The sequence below is a fragment of the Mustela nivalis genome (genome assembly GCF_964662115.1).
Source record: "Mustela nivalis genome assembly, chromosome: 17".
NCBI lineage: Eukaryota > Metazoa > Chordata > Mammalia > Carnivora > Mustelidae > Mustela > Mustela nivalis.
In genome coordinates this window covers 7055040-7069863 of record NC_139036.1, presented here as the reverse complement: position 1 = coordinate 7069863, position 14824 = coordinate 7055040, and the positions used below count along the sequence as shown (strand labels likewise).

The window sequence follows — 14824 nt, the reverse complement described above, 5'->3', positions numbered from 1 at the left end:
TCTCGTTCCCTGTTGGGGGTCACCTGTGCTCAGCGAATATCCTGGGACATTCCAAGCAGGTTGGCTCAATGAGTTGAATGGTTTACATTTTCTCCCTATGGTAGCCATGAGAGTAAAGTTGGCCAACCCTTGGTTCTCCAAGGTAATAGTTGGAGTGCGTCATGGCTGACAAGTCCCCTGTTCCCTCTGGCTGACCCCCTTCACAGATCAGCCTTTCCTGACTGTGAAGCACATAGTAAATTTAAGATCAGGTGTCCCTTGAAGGCAGAAGGAGGCCCCAGAGAGAGAGGACCCAGCAAAGGACAGGGACCAACGAAGGTCCTGGTTAGAATACCTGAGCTGGATAGTCGAAGAGCCACTGTTCCCTTGGCTTTTCTTCATAGGCAACTACACCTTCTGTCATGCTGTGCCTCACTGTGGCCCTCATATGGGCAAGCACACGGTTCAACCATATTTCTACCTGAAAAAGAACTCTGAGTGAGAAGCTGGGTTCTGAAGAAGGTATGATCATTCACCCGGAGGGAGGAAAGAAAATGTACAATGGTGATGGCTACCATAAGGCATAGGGAGCCATTTTGTTTCTGGACCCAGGACAACGATGGGTGAGAATGAGGCTCAGTTAATAAACAACAGGCCCATTTGGAACACACAGGTTTCAGCAGCAGGTTAAAGGAGGAGGCTTCATTTAAGGAAGTTTTAATCTGGGTTGAGCAAGGTCAGTAAGTCCTGAGTTCTCACAAGCTCTTCCACACTGAGGATGGAGATGTCAGCCAGAATTATATTTTCCAACTAAATGCTTTCTGGTCTACCAAAGGATACATCCAGAATCAAACCCCAGGGTTACTTCTTATAAAACTAAGAATGTCTGATCATTTCCTGCAATTAGAATTGCTTTCTAAGAAACACGTAGATGAAGGGAGACCTCTGTAAAAGATCTTTTCTCCATGTATGATGCTAGACTCAATTAGAAGCCCCGGGACAATGCTGTGTTGGATCGCTTAGCATAAGAAACAAAGAAGGGCTTATACTTTAGCAGTGATGGAAGAGGACAGGAAAGAGGGTTAAGGAGGGAACCATCCCATGTTTTGTGCTTCTTGAATTGCACAAGGGAGACTTAGAGGTGGTAGTTCCTGGAGTGGGGTGGGATCTGGCTTTCCCAAGGCTGGGGTTGTGGGGGGAAGGGACTCTGTGCTGTATTTGTACAGAGAAATGACATCTCGGGAAAATGGCTGATTTCAAAGAGCACTTTCTCCAGGGGAAGATGTCAGCATGCCAGATTCCCCTGTGGGGTGCCCCGGGGGTTGTCACGTTAAAGCCTCCCAGTGCTGCTAATCATTTTAAAAGTCCTTTTCTCATTGACAGGGTAGTAGTTTATGTGCATTTTATTCCTCTCCATACAGGTCTTTGGTTAAGAAAGACAGATGGATATTGACATGTGTCCTTCCTGGAGAGAGGAGAGCAGGAACTAGGAGCTTCTTCGATGTCAGTTCAAGTGAAGAGGAGCTGGCAGTCCCAGGACACAGACAGCAGTTCTGGCCCAAGGTCAAGGTGGCCATGCTGAAGGTTGAGGCTGCCTGTATTTGAACGCAGACACTTGAGAGGGAAGGGGGATGAGGAGGGAGGGAACAGGACTTCTACTCTACCTGACCGCTGCAGTCACAGGGCTCACTGAAGGCCACATACTCTCCTTCCTTGCTGTACATGCCGAGACTTATCTTGGTTGGTTGCTCACCAGCATCCAACTGGAACTGCATCTTCGCCATATTGTCAAAGAGTTTGGAAAGATGGCGCTGGACCTACAAAGGGAAACCACACCAAAGGACTGGATGATGTTCCAGGAAGACACTCATTAGTACTGTTCAGAGGTCTACTGTCTAACAGTTATTAGAGGGTTGGATACCAAACATTTAGAGGGAAGCTTGTGGGAATGATGGTGGTATGAGGTTAGAACTGACTGAGTTGGGTAGGAGTGGTCAAAGGAATATAAAGTTGGTGGGAATCATGGGAATCATAACTTAAATTTTGATCTCTAAAGAGATCCAAACAGAAAGAAATTAGAATCCAAGCTAGAAAGATTTGGTGGGGGGCGGGGTGGCCGGAAGCAGGTAGACCTCAGATGATGTCTCAGGTGATGTCTTTGCGCCGCATCTGAGGGGATGTGAGTAGAAATTGCCGTGACCCGTGAATTCCAAACTCAACCATTCGATCACTCACCAATAAAAACAGCAGAGGATCACAGTTACGGAAAGAATTAAGGAGTTAGCCTCTCATGCTTCATCTCTCAGAATGGGGGAGCAACTTAAGGATTTACTCAAACAAAGTGAGAAATAAAAAATATTTAAGAATGAATGCATCATGTATAAAGGATCTGGCAATGATCTCGAACTCGAATGTTACTGTGATAAATATTTTACCTCCACCATACCTGGGCTGCTCTGGAATGAATTCCATCTATAGGAAAAGAAAAAAAGGCGGGGGGAGACTTTACCTCTAGGGATAATCTCTCTTTAGTATTTGCTTCTTACCAGCAAACCCAAAACATCAGTTCAGGAATTGGGAGAGTTAATTACAAAGAGAGAAAATAAATGCATGGGTGCCATCTTTTGGCTCCACCAGAGAAGCTCTCGTCCATCGTTGGTGGCGCTGCAAAAAATTAGGACTTCTGTGGAGGGAAAATGGGGCAACATCTAACCTGACCCCATAGCACTTACCTTTAACCCAGAAATCCCACCTCTAGGAATGTACCTAGAAGGCAGACCTCCAACAGTACAAAACCCCAACGTTATTCAATGCCGTATTATTTGGAATTATAAAATAATATAAACAACCTCTGGCCAAACTATAGTATAGCCCACAGGGCATGACGCAGCTATATTTAAAAAAAAAAAAAAAAATGAGGACGATATCTTTAAATGGATACGGCATGATTTCCAGGACCCATCAGTACAGAAAAAAAATGGCATTCAAGTAGATACAGTATGCTACTTTTTGTGTGAGAAAGGAGGGGAAATAAGGAAAGGTATGTGTGCAAATGTAAATGTACATCCGCTCATGTCTGCGCTCAGAAATGAGGGGGATCGGCGACCTAGAGGAAGTGGAGGGGAGGAAGAGGAGGAGGAGTGCTGCCCGTATACCTTTTTGCACAGTGTGACTTTAGAATGCTACGTATTCAAACACTGCAGTCAGTGAGGGTGGGAACCAACCCCCAAAACTCAAGGCAAAGAGAAAGAAATGAACTTGACTCTACTTCAAATGAATAATGAAATTATACCAAAGCGGGGGAAAGAACTCAGATGAGTCACTTCTGAATGGGGTATTCTGACTGTCTAGCTTCAAAGGAAAAGTGGAGAACTAGAAAGTCTTGTTAGGTTGAGAATCTTGGAGTCTTGTTAGGTTGAGAAGTAAGGAGAGCTACAGGAGCATGAAGTGGAGACATCATCCCTCCCTCCTATCCATTGCTTGGGACACTCAGACCTTTGGTCTAGGAAGGTCACTCACTCTCACCAAATGTGGTTCCCAAACCAGCAGCATCCCATGGGAAACCCTTAGAAATGCAAATTCTCCAGCCCCACCCAGACAGACAGAACAGTCTAGAGCTCTGGGGGGAGGGCTCAGAAATCTGCATTTTCCCAAGCCTTCCCAGTGATTCTAAGGCACCAGACCCCCGCCGGCAAGTGACTCTCAACCCCAAATACCAACAGCACTCCAATTAGTTACTCTACTATGAAGGGGAAAAAAATGAGCCAACCTTGTAGCATAGTGGCTATTTTACAGATGAGGGAAGTTTGTCAAAGAGAAGGGACACCCAACCAAGGCAACCTGGCCAATGAGTGGCCAGAGCCAGAGGCTAGAACCCCAAATTCTGAACTCCTCATATACACTCTTTCCACAAAAATCATAAAATGTTGAGTGAATACAACCTTCAGTCTTCTCCCCCATGGAAATCTGAGCTATAACTTTGGACAGTGATGTCCTGGATGTCTCTTCAGAATCAGAGCAAAGGCATTCTCTGTAAGGCTTAGAGCCCCCTCGCCCTTCTCCAGCTCCAAGTTTCCCTTTTAGGGGGCATCAGAGATGCTGGTGGGAGCACAGGTCTGAAATAACCACAACACTAGGGAGAGGAGGTGTCATGGGAACCTGGAACCCTCCCACCAGGAGCCCCCTCCGTCCTTCTGGATGTTTCCATGAGCGCTCCCCCCTAGCTTACCTGTTGTGGCGCTGTGCCATTGGAAAGGGTGTCTAACAGGTCTGAAGAGGACAGAAAGTAAAACCTAGGGAAGGCGAGCCTTTTGGTATCCAGGTACTCAGCCAGGGCCTTCTCACACAGGTATAACCTGAGGGCACAGACACAGAATTTCCTGATGAAGTCAGGTTAGACCCACAGGTGCACAGACTTGACTAAAATGCAGACAGATGCAGCGTATGGAATGTATGCAGATCTGGGGCAAGAAACACTCATGGGTATTTGCAAATATACACACTGATGCATTCCTACCAGAAAAAAATGCTTCTAATAATACCTCCCATTATTCTACAGGCAAATCAAAGTGTGTGTGCATGCCAAACACTCACTTGGGCAGTTCAAGGAAGCAACCCCGAGACAGAATTGGGAAAAGGAAACATGGCCCTCCCCAGGACAAAAAGGGGCAGCAGCAAGCAGACCATCACCTGCTCTGAAGGTCTTCCAGTTTTTCATAGAGACCTTGTTGGTTGGTGGCTTCCACCACATTGGGTGTCTTCTGGGCAGCATAGGCTAGTTCTTTAAAGTCATTGTCAATGCCTTCAAACCTCTTGGAATCCTGAAATAAACACGTGAGGGAAAATGAATTTTTGCTTTCTTGGACTCGGAGATCCCCTCATGAAGCGTCAGAAGCTGAAACCGGTGCTGGGGATGTCCTAAAACTCAAAGAGAGAAATATCTTGATCTTAAAAGAACTTCAGGAACTATCCTGAACGTTTTGGTCATAAACCCCCTTTCTGTTTTTGAAAAAGCACAGAGGAATGCAAAGAGGTTTTGTGTACGTGGGTAATCTATCCACCAATGCATCTCCTCAGTGGGAAGCTCAATTTGAGAACTTTGAAAAATATTTGTTTGTTCATTTATTTAAAAAAAAAAAACTATTTATTTTTGGAGAGAGTGTGTAGGGGGAGGAGCAGAGGGAGAGAGAGAATCTCCAGCAGACTCCAGCTGAGCACAGAGCCCGACACGGAACTTGATCCCAGGACCCTGAGATTGTGATCTGAGTTGAAATCAAGAATTGGACACTTAGCTGACTGAGCCACCCCAGCACCCCTGCTAATTCATTTAAAAAGTAACAATATTAAGCCCACGATGGTAACATAACATGCTTTTATCAAAAATAATTGTATTTTCCACAACAAAGAGAAGGCAGCCTTGTTTCACTTTTTTTTCCCCCAAGATTTAATGTCTGACTTAGGACAAGACCAGATTTTCTTTCCTGCTTGGCATTCAATCCATTGTGATGTCACGTGTCTGGAAACCTCTGGAAAACCCCTGTGTGTGCATGTAAAAATGAGAGTGAAAAAGGCAAATAGCATCTTAGCATTATTACTAAGACAGTCTTGACCTTGAGGCTTCCTTATGAAGGTCGGGGTCCCAGGACCACTCTGTGAGAACTGTTAGCATAAAACACATAACTTGCTGCATAGGATGGACAGTGGGTCCAGTGTTCCTCCTGGATCAGTGCAAAAGTTGATGTAACCAGAGAAAGATGTTCTTCAGCAAATGTGATGTCGAATTAATTATTATTGATTCTCAAACACACAACCACTCTGCGATGTCGTCGGAATGCCCAGGACAATGACATATGCAGGGTTCAGCCCAGTACCTGTGGCATTATTATTACGTGACAACACTCGTATCAGCATGTGCTATGGGCATAGCTTAATTACATCGCTAAAGTGAGGGCTGGTATTTGTCCCAGTTTACAGGAGGAAACCAGAGCACAGAGAGGTGAAGTAATTTGCCCAACATCCCACAGCTACAAGTGGGAAAGCTAACCCCTCTCCCAAGAAGATTTAAAAATAGGATGGCAGGGGAAATTATGACTGCTTCATGAGGTGTTCTGCTCCCATGGAAGATGAGAAAGTGTCAAGGTTATTGATATATCAGAAGTATGGAACAATAATGCTCCGACAGAAAGAGCTGGAAAGAAAATCGTCATTACATAGCGAGCAATTATGTAAAAAGTCTGTCTATACATGAAGCCAAGTTGGGAGACATTCATGAGGAATGGAAATAGTTACCAGTTAGGGTGTCAGATTATGACAAATTTTATTATGGTTTTAAACTGTCTTTTTGATTGTGCTGTTAATACAGAGAAAATAAACGCATTTCCGTATTTCGCACATGGACCTTGGTGCGCCACTGTGGAGAAGCCAATGATACTGATTCTCTCTGATGTGTGGTTGAAAGTTCTCCAAAGCCTTCTTTAGAGCCTCTACAAAAGTCTCCACCGCTGCCCTCACCTCCTCATTGAACCCACTCTTCTTCAGTCCCTCGCCCTGGAGAGAAAATCTGGCTTATTCAATGTGGCCTCATGACAACATCTCTCTCGGAACTGTTTCCGGCTACTTTTCATTCCAGATGTACAACCTGTCATCTGCATTAGCGCATGAAGGAAGCATTTGCGGGATGAGCTGGAAAAATACAACATTTGGACGGAATACGCTTTAACTTTTTAAGTGGGGCCCGAAAGATACATGACGTCTTGGAAGCAAGCTAATTTGGAAGCGGAGAACTTGCTGTACCCAAGGCAGACAGGAGAATGTCTGCAAAATAGAAAGTAAAAAAATAAAATAAAATAAAATAAAAAATTTAATGAATTAGAGTCCTTCAAGAGGTGGGTAAGCTAATGGCACATAAATTAGGACAGATTAGAAGGGGCAATCAACCACAGGGAAGGCAGTAATGAGGAGAATGCAGATTTTTGCAAAATTCATTGCTCAGGATGGAGTGGAAGGCTGGTGTTTAGCAGGTGGCACAGGCATGTTCCACTCCCTGCTGAAAAGGAACTTGCGTTTGCCTGGGAACAAGGCTCCCTTCCAGTGGGTAGCTGCTTTGTAGTCATCTGTGGGGCAACACAGAAGGTTATCCCACACTGCAGTAGCAAACAGTTCCCGCTTCCTTTCTTGCATATATGTTTAAAAAGAAAAAAAAGAAAAGAAAAAAAAAAAAACAACGCTGATACACCAGGTTCTTCTTCCTTTTTCCCACCCTTCCGGTGACAAACAAATTGGTGTGCATTTCACCTTCTCTTTCCCTCTGCCTGACTTTTGGTGACTTGGCCCACATTTGTGGGAGGTACCTTAGAGTCAAGCCAAGGCTGGCAGAGAAAGAAAGGTCTAGAAGATGTGGGAACTAGGGACTCCTCCCTTGACTCGGGTAAGGGAAGAGAGAGAGCAGGAACTCCTCGGCAGGTACCTGCGGCAGCTGAGCCCGGATGTCCTCGGAGCCCATGAATATGCTTTCCAGGTGAGACCACGTGCGCTGCACGTGGAACCAGGCAGAGATGACAGCGTCGGCCGTGGACAGCTTTTTCTGCCAGCCAGACACATCCTCCAGGAAGAAGGCGATGTACTTGGACATCATCAGGTTCTGCAGCTGGACTTGGTTATCCTCCAGCACCTCGATGAGGTCCTCGTCCAACAGCAGCTGGGGGACATTAGTCCGTGGGTGGGGCTCATACTGGAATTCCCTGCCGGCCCAGGTGGTCTGCAGCTCCTTCAAGGTCTTCTCCATGGCCATCTCTTTCACAGCTTTGTCCACGATGCCCCGGACCTCGTCCTCCAAGTGGTGCAGCTGGAGCTGCAGGAGATGGGCCAGGGTGGCATCCTCATCCATGGTGAAGGCCGCGCCCGTGGCCTGTGTCAGCTGCCTCCAGTGCCTCTCCCGGAGAGCCGGGTTCTGCAGCTCTGCTACTGCCCTCAGGGAGCTCAGGGTGTTCAGCACGGTGCTCTCTAGGCCTGTGAACGCATCCCAGGCCCTGACCTCCTTGTCGAGGTTCCGGATGTGCCGGGCAAACCGTTTACACTCCCACTCCAGAGCCTCCACATTGACCTCCTTCCACCGGGTGGTTTCCCAGGCGTGGATGCTGGAGGTCACCATCCCGATGGTGTCCCAGAGCTCCTTCAGCCGGCACACCTCCTTCCTGCATTGCTTCAGCTGCCTATAGTCGGGAATGTTGACCTCAAACAAGTCAGCCGCCTCGGAGATGGAGGCCATGGTACATTCCATCCGCTGGATCTCCACATGCCTGGCGTCCAGAACGCGGTGAGGGTCAATGCTATCAAACCTACAAGATACAACGTGTTCCCTTTGTGAGTACAGTGCCCAGAGGGTTCATGTCCTGGAATCACCCAAGTAACACCAGCTCAAATCTTTAAGTGCTTAGTATTTCAGCAAAGAGCAGCAATTGTCACTGAAGCCTGGGAAGAAAAGGTGCTCGGGGTAGGGTAAGCACGGCCAGCAGCAGAAAAGGCCATTCAAGGAGAACATCACGCTTGGCTCTTTTCTTCACCTCTGAGGAGATAAAATCACTCCTCTCCTAACCCCTTGTTCAAGCACCCTTTAGACTCAGCTTCCACTTGCTGGCTTCTGGAGCGCCTGACACAAGAGGGCACTATCATGTTACTGTCAGTGCTATCTATGCAGCCACAGCTCTGGTCCAGAGCTGCGAGTGGCAGGGGTCTAGAAGCGACAGAGCTGGCACTTACAGCCCAACCCTAGACCCAATCTGACATTACTCCCTCTGGAGCACTGGTTCTCAGTCTGGATGGCATGTTAGAATCTTCTGGAAGCTCTGAACGCCTCCACGCCCAAGCTGCTCCTGAGTCCAGTTAAATCAGACTCTTTGGGGGTGAGACCCAGGAAAAGGTAGTTTGCTTTCAAGCTCTCCGGCTGGTTCCAATGGGCCAGGTTGGTGTCCTTGACCCTGGTGAAGCTCACTGGTGCACCCCCTTCAGGCAACAGCACCTTTCAAGTTTGGGAACCACAAGTGGAGGACCTTGAAGACCTAGCATAAGGCCCTTACCAAGGCCCTGTACAGTCACTGTCCCATTCCTTCACTATGTCCCTTGAGTCAGGCTCCTCATCTTCTTAAGTCCCTCCTCCGAGTTGTCCTTGCTCTCCCTTTTGCCCACCCTGGCCTGCTCTCTCCTGCACCCTGGGTGGCCTGTGCTTCTGGACCCAACTGCTATGGACACTGTATCTAGTTTTTACAGCTGTACCTCACATGTCCTCATCCTCTTCTCTCCAGGGCTCAGGGCATGGCCCCACAGTCCCTGACCCTCACCCGCTTTATGGTGTTACCCCTCCAGACCAGTGTTCCTGGCATAGCCTCTGCCCCAACACAAGAGCCCAACATGCAGGGCTGCCTGACTGGCTTAGTTGGTGGAGCGTGCTACTCTTGATCTCAGGGGGTCATGAGCTTAAGGCCCAAGTTGGGGATAGAGATTACTTACAAATTAAAAACCAGATAAAGAACCCTACACATAAAGGAACCCATGTGGGCAGGTAACATTTCTTTGATCAGAAGCATGCAGAATCAAGGTGTTCAAGCAGCCTCTTGTTTTCCTCCCTTAATCTCTTTTCTCCCTGTCAATGGTCTTAGGTTTCTTCTGTGCTTGGAGGGCTAGATATGGGGCACCCTGACTTCAGGGTGAATACATGTTCCTCTAAAATCAGAACAGTGCAGGGGGTCTGGCTGGCATAGTCGGTTAAGTGTCCAACTCTTGGTTTCTGCTCAGGTCACAATCTCGGAGTCATGAGATCAAGCCCCGCATTGGGCTCCACATTCAGCATGGAGACTCCTTGAGACTGTCTCTCTCTTTCACCCTGTCCCTCCTCCTCATGCTCTCTCTCTCAAATAAGTAAATCTTAAAAAATAAAATAAAATCAGATTAGGGCACCATGGAGTTCATTATCAAGGGGAAAGTTGAGAGGAAATGAGTGGCTGGAGAGTTGGTCATGTCCTCCAGTCTAACATGCATACGTGTGTGTGTGTATGTGTATAGGGTATGTACGTGTATGTTGGTTGGGTAGTGAGGTGCGGAAGGGAGGAGGACATACAAAGTCCTATTCTTGAACTGTCTCTTGTCTCAGTTGTCTTTGGAAATATTTGACTTGACGGATGGAAAGTAATCCTAATTAAAGTCATTTACCTGAACTGCTCACCACTTAAGCCTAATTACCATGCAACACAATAACAGTTATGCATACCATTAAATTAGTGTCAGATTAACTCTGATGCTTGCTAGGTTTGATTTTACTTGTTCCACCTAAATAGTTCTTGGCTTGTGTGCTACAGTTGTGCATTTACATCTTAAGAGAGTGAGACTGAACATCATGGCATGTCTTCACTATTCTCCAGTTCCAGAGATTTCCAGAACAGAACAGGAGGTTGAAGTCCTCAGAGCTGAAGAGGGTCCTTCCTCTATATAAGCAAGGCACCTTCTCTCCCAGGACAGCAGTGGAAAAAGAACCAGAAGGAAAGTGACCAGAAAGAAACCTAACTCTAAGCCTTCCACTCATCTTCATGGCAAGAGGTCCAGCAGGAAAGCTCACCATGCATGAGTGACCCTTCTGCTTGGTCTTCATTTCCAAAAACTAACTGTCTGGGTGCATAGGTTCTATTTTTTATCTTGACCGAAGTGACTTGCAAAGTGAATTTCACCTCTTGCTGTAGAAGATCTGCCAGACAAACTCTAAAAGTCCACACTATTTACCTTATTAATGGGGCATAATTCAGGAATAACTTTTTAGGTAAGCTGTGAGCTCCTAAAGTGTCTGGGGGTGTACACGGGAGAAATGGTCTTTCTCACCATTCTTTCCTTAGCACATATGAACACCCTTAAATCACTATCGGCTCCTCAAGTATCTGGAAGAAGTGATCCATTGTCAAATCTATTTCAAACTTCATCTACCTCTTGGTGTAATTTTTGTTTCCAGTTTAAATTTATGGACAGTCATTTCCTGTGCACACATAAAGGTTAATTTGACCTAAATAACAAAAAGAATCCCTAGATGTAAGGGCAGGTAAACCTCTTCCCATTTCAAAACTCTGGTGCACATTGTAAGGATATTCACAGAGCTGATTAATGTGCCTAATAAACTGAGAGTAGTTCTCTAGACCCTAGGGGAACAATACAGTATAAGAACAAGAAAGCAATTGGAGGGAAGGGGGTGTAGTAAGTCTTTAAAATTGAAATAATAATGCAAAAGTATTTTAATCTAAAAGAGAAATGTCTGGAAAGTTGGGATGAATAGAATGGAGAGAAATGGATATTTGGTGCTCATGTGTATGACTGCAGAAAAACCATTGAGTTAGGCCTGACCTAGACAGAGGTATGGAGAGAGGCAGAGGGAGGAACGTGAAAACAGAATTAATTCTTGGGAAGCCACCAGGTGGGACACGTGGACCTCAGAACCATACCTGGGCATTCCATGATGACACATGCATCCTAAAACTCCCTTCCCCCAACCTGAACATGTGATCTTCCAGTTCTTTCCATTCAGTGGCCCTGTATCGGTAAGCAGAGGAGCGCTGCCTTCCCCTTACTGGTCCAGGATGGAAGACAGAGAATGGTGCTGGTTTACCTGCTCATCTCCTGTACTTGATCAATCAAGCTGATTCCCCTCCTAAATCCCTTCCAGATCTGTTCTGTCTCTATTGTCATGGCCATGGCTTCAGTCTAGGGCTATTGCTTCTCACCCAGGCTGCTGCCATCACTGTTCCATGGAGCACTTAACCTTGGGTCAGTCAGTCTCACTCCATCCTGTTCCCTGCAGCCACATTCCCTGCAGCCACGGGAGAGTGGTGTTTATACTGTGTTGTCCTCATGCTTAGACTCCTCAGCAGTTAATAATGGTCAAAACGTGGTCGTGTGGAGCTCTTCATTCTCACTTCCATGTCCTGCAGTTTTCTTACTGTTTCTTACATTCTCATCCTTCTGTGCCTTTGCCCAGAATACCCTTCCCTCCCACTCGTCTTTTTCTAAATGGCTAATCTGCATTTTCACATTGGCTCAGGGACCATCTTCTACAGGGGTTGTGGAGGGCCTCCTCAGGGGAGGTTCCAGTTGGCCACCCAATGAACATGTCTGAGTACTTGTGTCTGAAATTGTCCCTGAGGTCAGGCAATATGTATTACCTTAAAATCCCAATACTTACATCATATTTTGCCAACTCCATTGCTGAGACAACAACCTCTTGTGTTCTATGGAAGCCTCAATCAGGTAAGTCAGATTAACTGGAAGAATAGGGTAGAGCTGAAATAATGACATGTCTTAGGACACTGATATGTCCATGCAAGATTTGGTGACTAATTATGCTCTCTTTACTCTGCTATTGAAGAGACAACAGATGCTATGCAAGCAAGACATATCTGGGCTATCTGGAGATCTTTGCTTTCTCTAGCTGTCATCCAGGATAGTACCCAAAGGGAGGGCATCTTCAAGAAAGCTCTCTCAACCGTTCACAGAATCTGGTAGCCAGCCAGTTGAAAACATTAATGGTCTCCACTGAGTTGGACCTCATTAAGATCAAGTGCTTTGACTAAGAAACTGCTGGGTTACCTTGGTCTCGATGTGGGTATGATGATTGGATGACATAGCATCATCATTCCTTAAGGTCAAGAAGACTGCACTCAAGGTCAGGAACACTGAACCAGAGAAGGTCACTAGGAATGTGGAATGTTCCTTTCACTCAAAGGGGGAAACTCACCTCCAACTTCAAGAGGTGTGGAAAGTCTCTGAAACTGAGGGTGATGATTTAGCCAATTACTTCGAAGTGAGGGAGCTCAGCTAGAAATATGCTGATACAGCTCAGACTTACGAACTACAGAAGGAAGTCACACTTGAACACGAAGAACCTCAACCCAAATGACCAGACATCACCCAGCATCTGACAGGCTGCAAGATCCTAATGAGACACTCACTTTCTTCTTCCTTCTCAAAGCCAAGATCAGTGTGAGCTAGATCTGCAGTCTAATCAGGGACAGAAACTTGCACTCACAGAGGAATGCACCAGGGGCTGCATTTTAGATATTCATAAATGATCTAAAAGGGAAGGAACCAGATTTAAAATCCTTGGCCACATACAGTGCCTTAAAATGTCAAGCATACACATTCACACAACACGAAACTAAGGAACAAAACGAGGCAGGAGTTGATTCCCACTAAGACTCCCTTCAGCACTAAATCCACAATTCTGCTCTAGCCCTGATGTTTTCTTGACAAGAAGAGAAACACATCACAATTGAAGTAATGTTTGCCTTTCCACGCTGCTGTGAGCAGTTCTTTTCAAAGTATTCTCTTGCAAAAATTCATCTGCATGTCAAATTAACAGATGTGAGCTTGGAAAACCCAGCTAAGAGAAGCAGTATCCTCCCAGCCAGCAGATACAAGTGCTAAGAAAGAAAAGAACAACGCAGCTATCACATTCAAGAAAAACACCACCAGCTGATCAATACAGATACAGGATATAACTATGAAGGAAGGATACACGTTTCCAACAGACACACAAAATCACACCAGCAAATGGGCGTTGTTTACTTTCAAGCAGGTATCAGAAGACCCTCTGGGAATCTATTTCCCCAAATATATGTGGAGTTCCTTTTTTGAAAAAAAAATTTAAGGGACAGTTGATGCAAAGATATTCACGTCATTGCTTTCATGGCTGTTGCCGTTGGTGGACTGTTACCACTGAGTGGTACTACTCAGCTTGACAACCCACCTCCCTCACCAGCTTTGCCTCTGCATGATCAGTGTTGAATTTCAAAAATTCCGTTGTGCTTCCAAAGGAGAATCCAGAGAATAGGTCTCTGACATTGAAAGAATGGTCCCAGAAGGAGTTTTGCCAATAGTTAGAGCAATAGATATTTCCTTGGAATAAGGGCACAGCTCTGAAGTCAATTATTCTAGAGGCATCTGGATCTCATTTAGAATTACATGCCCTGGAATGATGGCTTGAAAGGGAACCAGTGACCTCCCCCTAGGGCAGCAAGTCTTAAACTTGGCCACACACTGGGATCACCTGAGGGGCTTTACAAACTACTGATGCCAGGTCTTGGCCCCAGAGAATCTGATTCAGTTGGTCTGCGAGACAGACTGGACATGGGCAATTTTAGAGGCTCCCCAGGTGATTGTGATGTGCGGCCAACATGGTGGCACATTGCCTTAGTCTCGTGACAGATACACGTTTGTCATATGCAGAGTTGACCCTCTGTCCTGCCTGCCTCTTAATGCACTCCTGTTCTCTCTAGCCCCAAGTAATTGGGAGGCAGGAGGTGCTTAATAAGTGTTTGGTGAGTGAATAACAAAAACATGTAGGTCCTTCCTGTCTGCCATGGTGGGGGACCGACGGGTCCAATTTGCCTGAAACAGAGGGATTTCCCTGGAAGTGTGACTTTCAGCGCTAACACCAGAGCCACCAAGGGAAAACTGGGATGGTTGGTCATTCTCGTGCCAGATACTACAGTAAACACTTGTAAAAATTCTTTCACTCTATCAACAACCTATGTCAGCAGACACACGACACTGAGAACCAGCTTGTTCTGGTTGGAGCCCCTGCACTGAACAGTGGACCAAGCACAGACCCCTGGGACACTTACTTCTCCACTGAGGGAGGATTTGAGCTAAACTTGTCTGTGTCTGTGTGTATGTAATGTGGACCCATCTGAATGACGCTGCCTGGTCTTATTGTTGTCTTAAGTAAAGACCCCTTCTCAGTGGTGCCTGGGTGGCTCAGTGGGTTAGGCCGCTGCCTTCGGCTCAGGTCATGATCTCAGGGTCCTGGGATCGAGTC

At 46.2% G+C, this 14824-nt stretch overlaps 1 protein-coding gene across 3 annotated transcripts in view; it reads right to left on the bottom strand.

Moving 5' to 3' along the window:
- DNAH9 (dynein axonemal heavy chain 9) overlaps positions 1 to 14824 on the bottom strand; it is a 318684-nt gene that overhangs the window by 228603 nt on the left and 75257 nt on the right. The window contains exons 3-8 of one of the 3 annotated variants that reach the window (XM_082708419.1): positions 12191 to 12269; positions 7445 to 8315; positions 4669 to 4799; positions 4208 to 4334; positions 1644 to 1796; positions 335 to 460 (exon numbers count right to left, since the gene is read on the bottom strand). In XM_082708419.1, the coding sequence (XP_082564545.1) occupies positions 335 to 460; positions 1644 to 1796; positions 4208 to 4334; positions 4669 to 4799; positions 7445 to 8315; positions 12191 to 12269 (1487 nt within the window). The remainder of the gene's footprint in view (positions 1 to 334; positions 461 to 1643; positions 1797 to 4207; positions 4335 to 4668; positions 4800 to 7444; positions 8316 to 12190; positions 12270 to 14824) is intronic. The other 2 variants (XM_082708418.1, XM_082708420.1) reach the window with 2 other exon arrangements.